Below are 7,198 nucleotides of genomic sequence, written 5' to 3'. Positions count from 1 at the left end.
TTATGCATTTTATATTGAGTACATAGCTCAGTTCTATCCATTAAGCCATATGTTGGTTGAACTACAGGTTACATGGGAAACAAAATCCATTATATGAAAAGCAAAATGCAGTAGAAAATATTTCCTACACATATTGGTACATAGTAACATAATTATCTGCAGATATTGGTAGCTACAGATAACAGTGTTAGAAATAGATTGAAATAATGACCACATGTTGAGAAATATATTCATACAAAGTTAGTTTCTGATATCAGTAGATAGAGTTAATAGTTGATACAGTTTTAATGTAAAAATACATTAAACTGCTGATATATATTCAAATATATTCACTGAGACATAGGTACACAGCAACACAATTACGTTTTTGGTAATAGAAGTTATAATGATTAACAGTGACAAAATAACAGTCAAGCATTTCTCACAGGTGTGGCTGTGCATGGGCCCTTGCCCATAGTGCCAGACAGTGAGATTGAACCATAACCACATGGTTGCAAAGTTAGCTTTTTAACCACGCCACAAAGCCATACCTGTGTGTATATACAGATATATTTAGAAGTCTTGATTGCATACATAAATATAATACCTAGTGGTATGAAAATAAAAATATTGGTTATATATGTAGTGAAACTACCTCTAAAAAGGAGCCTGTTTCCCATTCGTCACCATTTCTCCTTTGGTTCGCACGGTCGTTCTTACATATATGTAGTTAATAGTACAAAATATATCTCAGTCCTGACTGCATACAAACACTGATAACATATATAAAAACATATATAAAACATATATAAAAACATATATAAAACATATATAAAACATATATAAAAACATATATAAAAACATATATAAAAACATTTTTTTCTCTTGTTTTGTTTTGAAAGGTTAACCATTTTTTAATATTGGGTCGTGTCTGTGTTCTGATTCTGTAATGATACATAAGATAAGTAAACATCAGACATAACTCTAGACTATGTTTTTCTCTGTATTTCATTCAAAATACTTCTACAATAAAATGAAGGTGGTTTCTGCTTTCAGTCTTTACTTTTTAGATATTGCTATTAACAAATATTTATATTTGTATAATTTGTCCTCTTATTTTCAATATATATATATTGCCCTCCTCTGATATTGATATAGCCATCAAGTGACATTTGAAGGAATAGGTTCATTGACAGACATCTATTATAACACCTGAATACTTTCCATTGAATTTTTTCTATCATTGAGAACTGATGAGATGCAAAACATCCTCATGTGTACACCTGTTCAATTTTTCTCCAGAAATAGGTGTATACCATCACAAATTCTGACGAGGTTGACTTTGCCTTTCGTCCTTTTGGGGGTCAATAAAATAAGTACTTAAAATAAGTATAGGGGTGGCTGTAGCTGCGTAATAAGAAGCTTGCTTCTATCCACATGGTTTCAGGTTCAGTCCCACTGTGTGGCACCTTGTGCAAATGTCTTCTACAATAGCTTTGGGCTCAGGAAAGCTTTGTGAGTGGATTTTGTAGATGGAAACTGACAGAAGCCCATCATATATATTAGGGTTGCTGAAAAGTTCCTGTCTTTGGGTAAAAGAAAATACCGGAAGACCAGTTAATTATGATTTTATTCAAGATATTCTCCTCTCAGATTCACACACTTATTGCAGCAGTCCTTCAGGCTTTCTCAGCCCTGTAAAAGAACTCGGAAGTTTGGGCCTCCAACCAAACCTTGCACAATACCCTTAAGGCCAGGAACTTTTCAGCACCCCTTCATATATGTGTGTGGGTGTGTATCTTTGTGACTATGTTTGTCACTCATCACCGCTTGACAACCAGTGCTGGTGTGTTTACATCCCCGTAACTTGGCAGTTTGACAAAAGAGATCAATAGAATAAGTACCAGACTTTAAAATAATAAGTACTGGGAAATGATTTCTCTGATTTCCATCCGGCCATTTTCGCTGCCCACTATTTCTGGGGTGGGGTCATGGGGGTAGAGTACTCAGCTACCTCCTCCATAGGGTCCCATCAGAGGTAACCATTGTTACACTTTCTGGCTGGATTCCCAAGCATGACTATGGATATTATCCAACCATCTCATTTTTGGTCTACTCCTTGGTCTAGTTGGCTCAGCTTCAAAAATCTGTCTAGCAATCTTTTCCCATAACACTCTAACCACATTTCTCAGATTTGGTTTTCAACAAACTTCTCTTGTGAATTCACCATTTTTTGCTAATTGTGTGTTCATTTCATTATACTTAAATCAATTAATTATCTTTATTTTTTCAAATTAAACAGATATGTCAGGGACAGATATACAAGTTTAGAGCCTGTTCAGTATGAATTAAATGTGGGTAATGAACGCCCTGGGAAAACTTCCATTGGAAAAGAACTAAATGCCAACCAATTACTGCGATATGTAAAATCTAAAACAAATTCTGAGAATTCTACAAATAAAGTAAGTGACTAACTGAAAGTAATCAAAAAATACTTTTATTTCAGAGACAATGAAACATTATGACAATAAGGCTAAAGGTACTGGAACTACAATATCATGGCTGTGAATTCAATATTTATTATGAAATACTTTACAAGTTACTAGAAATGGTGGCCAAATCTAACTTAAAATTACATCTTAATGTCTTATTTGCCATCATTCCATGTTATTTGTATGTAAGCTATCTTCTTTTTTTTTTTTATCAACTCAATCACTGTTCACTGCCTGTGCATATTCTGATGAGTTGTAGTGCGCCAGAACACAGTATACAATAAGTTCATTATTATATTACAAGTGGGACCCGTGAATATTTCACAGAATTATTTCTCTTTGATACAAACTGTGTTTGGGATTTAGTATTAATAACAATCTTACTAGACTTATTACTACATTTAGTAAGTGTAGTAACACCATGCTATGGTTCTTGAGTCCACTAAATTTTTATCCCGAGTAGAAACCATTTTATTTCTCTGAGAAAAATTATTATTAACATCAAAACTTCCGATTACTCTTTTTTTTCTTCAATCAGCCCTATATACTGAGGTTCAAATCCCTACATGAGTAATAAACAAAAGCGGTTGTGTCTTGAAACTTCTACTGTTAACATCCCACTCAAGACTCCATTCTCTCATTAATTCTATCTTCTTACTACTTCACTATTAATTTTGTTGCCAAATTAATGGACCTTGTCTAATACAATAACTATAGTCATTGCCAGTTATTGAAGTGCTTGCAAATGAAATATTCTCTTATTTATTGTTTGAATGTTTCCTACCACCTCTCATAACAAAACAGATATTGTACAATATATAATTTCTTTCATTTTCTTTTTTCATTTCACAGGAAATTAGATTTTATTTGGGTGATCAAGATTTTAAGAAGCCAGAAAATGGTCACAGAAATGGCATCAGCTATACTGGAGATTCTACAGAAGATATTTCGGGTAATATTGAATCAATATCAAGATTGTAGCAGAAACCCCATTTTATTTTAGATGCCAATACTCCAATATCATATGATATTCTGCTGGATCATCGCAGACTTGTACAGAAAAGTAGATTTTTGGGTTGAGAGGGAAATAGAATCTGCCTCCAATTTGTTCAGTCAATTCTCTCATTTTTTTCTAATATTCAGAAGAAAAAATATAATTTTAAAATAGAATAACCAAAATGAACTCATTTTCGCTATTTCTGATTCCATCGTTCAGGATTCTTCAAAAATGGTTACTTGAAAGTTGGATTTATTGATTTTCTTATTTATCTGATACTTTAGAAATGGTCAAATTAAAATGATCAAAACTGTCGATATCCAACCTCATTTACTCAACTATATAATGTCTGTGGTTAGAAAGTCCCAGTTGCTATTGGCATTTGTAGATATACACAGACTGAGCAGACACAGATTTTAGATACTGACTGAGTAGACATAGTATATATGCTGGCTGGTTAGACACAGTATGTAGGTGTTAATTTGATTGATACAGTGTAGTTGCTGACTGGATAGACACAATGTGTAGATGCTGAGTAGATAGAAAGTGTAGTTTCCCTCTCTCTGTCTTTATATATGTATTTGTGTATGTGTGCATGTGCATGTGCGTGTGTGTGTGTGTGTGTGTGTGAGTGTGAGCGTGCATGTCACAGTCTTCAGGGTTAACAGCTTATATATGACTGTAGATATTAACTAGATAGATGATACAGAGTTTGGATACAGAATGGATGTGTATAGATATATCTGTAAATGTTGGCTGCATAGAAAGCACACAACTGCTGAACAGACTGAGAAACTGTGACAGTTGGCTGGGGAGTCTGTAGATATTGTCCAGATAACGAGTGGCAGCAGATGCTGACAAGAAGAACCCATAATCATTACACTTCAGAGTTTGTGAGGCATAACTGTGATCCTTCATAACTTGACTTCTTCCCTTGGGCATCATTCCATTGATCCCAGAAAGGATGATTTCAAATTTCAATCTGAATGGAACTATGAAGTACCAAATCTCCTGTTCCCAGACAACCTTTTAATAAAAGTCTCACCAAAACTCAGTAAATAATGTGTTTTAATTTTATATTTTTATATTTCATGTAAAATAAATTCTAAAAATGTAGAACAATGGTGGTGGCATAGCAGAAACACTAAAGTGATGGGCTCGAGATGTTTAGCATTTTCCCTTTGATGTTTTGAGTTCAATTCTCATTAGGGCTGACTTTGCCTTTTGTATGAATGCATTGCAGTTATATATGAGGGTTAGACATATGACCTTTGAATCAGTGCAGTCATTCCTTGGTGCATGTAATGCTTCCCCACAAATGTATGGCTTTTTGTACCCGAGTTGGAAATCAATATATCACAGAAAATTGAATCATTACAAATGCAGCCTGGATTAAAACTGGAAACTATGATGACTGCCACTGTAGACTACACAGAGAATCATTCAGACAAAAGATTAACCAAACTAACCAGAAACAATCGAAAAATCTAAATCAGTTTGAATCTGGACCATTTGGTGAAATTAAAACAATAAAGATTTTTTTTAATAAAAAGATAATTAAATATAAGTTTGATAAAATTTCTACATTGTGTTGTTGTTTTTGGCGGGAACCTGTGGAAGGGATAGACTCAGGAAGATGTGGGACAAAGTGGTGTGAAAGGAGCTTCAGATGCTGGGTCTCACTAAGAAAATGACAAGGGGCCAGGAGTTGTGGCAATTTGCTGTACTTGAGAAGACACATCAAACTAAATGAAATCATGGTCATCCGTGCATACAGACAGGTCCTTTGCAGGTGTTGATGTCATGTAAAATGCATCCATGCTGGTACCACTTACAAATGCACTAGTGCTGGTGCCATGTTAACTGCACCCAACACACTGTAGAGTGGTTGGTGTTAAGAAGGGCATCCAGCCATAGAAACCACAGCAAAACAGACAACTGGAGTCTGGACTGCTCCCCAGCTGGCCAACTCCTGCCAAACTGTCCAACCCATGCCAGCATGGAAAACAGGTATCAAAGGATGATGATGACAATGATGATGATGATGATGATGATGATGATTAGAGATGGAGAAGGGATATAAGGAAGAACCAGAGAAGATGAATTAATTTGTTGATAGTATACTGGCCAACTAACTGACAGGTGAAGACTTGGGATCTTAACACAGGTATGTACTATGTTTGGTACTTTATATCTTGTTCTCTTCAACAAATATGGGGAAATCCTGTTTACATTATCTGTTACTTTCAATATAAACCATGTTTGGTACTCGCAGTATAAACCATGTTCCGTAGAGTCTTGATTTAGTAGCATTGCCATTTATGGTACAAACCTTTATAACATCCTATAAACAATGTCTGTCCTTGTCTGCAGTTTAATCTGAAGTTGTGGATACAAACAGTGCAGTGGATGGAATCTCTTCAAATCCTCCTGCACCCGTCAAGTGATTCTGTACATGTATCTTAAGTTCTTCATACTTGCTAAAGCGATGATAGCAGAGAGCACATGCAAATGGACGTTCAGCGAAATCATCAAAGTCGGAGACTAGTTTAACATATCTTCCCCTCTGGGGAGGCTGTACAAGAGATGCAGACAATGAATCATTGGCAGGGGAACCTTCAGATGAAATGATGGCACACTGAATTTCTTTGTCACAGCACTCTACCAAATTCTGACCATGATCAAGAGCTGCAGTCTGTCTTGGCTCAATATTTACATCAGAGTTTCTCAATTTTCTTTCATCAGCCTCTAAAGTGATAACTCCAATTTCAATTCTTTCTTTCCCTCTAATGTTTTCAGTTCCAATGACCCCTTGATTATCATTATCATTATTATTATTATTGTTATTATTATTGTTGTTGTTGTTGTTATTACTATTGTTGTTGTTGTTGTTATTATTTCCATCATCAATATCACTGTCGTTATTGTCGTCATCAATCTCAATATAATTTAGTCCTCCAGGACTTTGGCTCTCTTCACTTTGAAAATTGCTAGCTGAGCTGACAAAGCCTGAAGCATTCCCAGATACGTCCCTAAGAGTCAGTAAGGTGTCTGTAAGGACAGTGGCAGCAGCGGGCAATGATGAGTGTTCATTGGTGCCACCATCAGCTGTTAAATTACTGCTGTTGTTGCCATACTGTTGTAACATATTTTCTTCAAACTGCACTTGCTGCAACAAGGAAGAGGTGCCCACTGTGTAGTGGTACATAGTCCCTTCATGACTGCTGATATGTTTGAGGAAATCCTCCTTAGTGGCAAATTTAGTTGGGCAGTAGGGACACAGGAAACTTTCAGGTCTGTCGTCTTTGCAGACAACAGGTTCAGATTCTAGCACAGGGTAAACATTATACACTTCGGGTCTCTCATCCTGGCAGATGATAGGTGCAGTTGGGTAGGGAGTATATATTTCAGGTTTGCACTGAGCAAGATTGATAACATCAGCAGAACTGAATGAGGAGTTGGCCTGAGAAACAGCCTGTGATTCATTAAGTTTCCTCTGTGTGTTGAAGTTGTGTAGGTAACTATGCTGAGCAGGGTCTTCGTCTTGAATATTGTCTGACACAAGTGCACCATGTTGAAGTTTCTTGTGATGAGATAAATTACCTAAGAAAAAAAAAATACAATTTTGATAAAGAATCATTATTAGAATCATCATTATTTCAAAAAGATTATAGTATACCAATATGTGTGTATATGTATGCATGTGTGTGTATAAGAGAGAGAGGGGGTG

The 7,198-nt window shown here is 35.6% G+C and overlaps 2 protein-coding genes across 3 annotated transcripts in view; one reads left to right on the top strand and one right to left on the bottom strand.

Annotated features, from left to right (window-relative positions):
* Nucleotides 1-5,050, top strand: part of LOC106875428 (Na(+)/H(+) exchanger beta) — a 61,102-nt gene extending 56,052 nt beyond the window's left edge. Inside the window, exons 21-22 of the mRNA XM_014923576.2 lie at nt 2,282-2,441; nt 3,324-5,050. Of these exons, the coding sequence (XP_014779062.1) occupies nt 2,282-2,441; nt 3,324-3,452 (289 nt within the window). The 3' untranslated portion in view covers nt 3,453-5,050. The remainder of the gene's footprint in view (nt 1-2,281; nt 2,442-3,323) is intronic.
* LOC106875396 (zinc finger protein 271) overlaps nt 5,030-7,198 on the bottom strand; it is a 6,459-nt gene continuing 4,290 nt past the window's right edge. For both annotated transcript variants that reach the window (XM_014923506.2, XM_052974635.1), the window contains exon 3: nt 5,030-7,071. In XM_014923506.2, coding sequence (XP_014778992.1) covers nt 5,843-7,071 — 1,229 coding nt within the window. In that variant the 3' untranslated portion in view covers nt 5,030-5,842. The remainder of the gene's footprint in view (nt 7,072-7,198) is intronic.

This window comes from Octopus bimaculoides, chromosome 19, assembly GCF_001194135.2.
Source record: "Octopus bimaculoides isolate UCB-OBI-ISO-001 chromosome 19, ASM119413v2, whole genome shotgun sequence".
Classification (NCBI taxonomy): Eukaryota; Metazoa; Mollusca; class Cephalopoda; order Octopoda; family Octopodidae; genus Octopus; species Octopus bimaculoides.
Note: the sequence above shows the minus strand (reverse complement) of the source record. Positions and strands in the feature narration are given on the sequence as shown.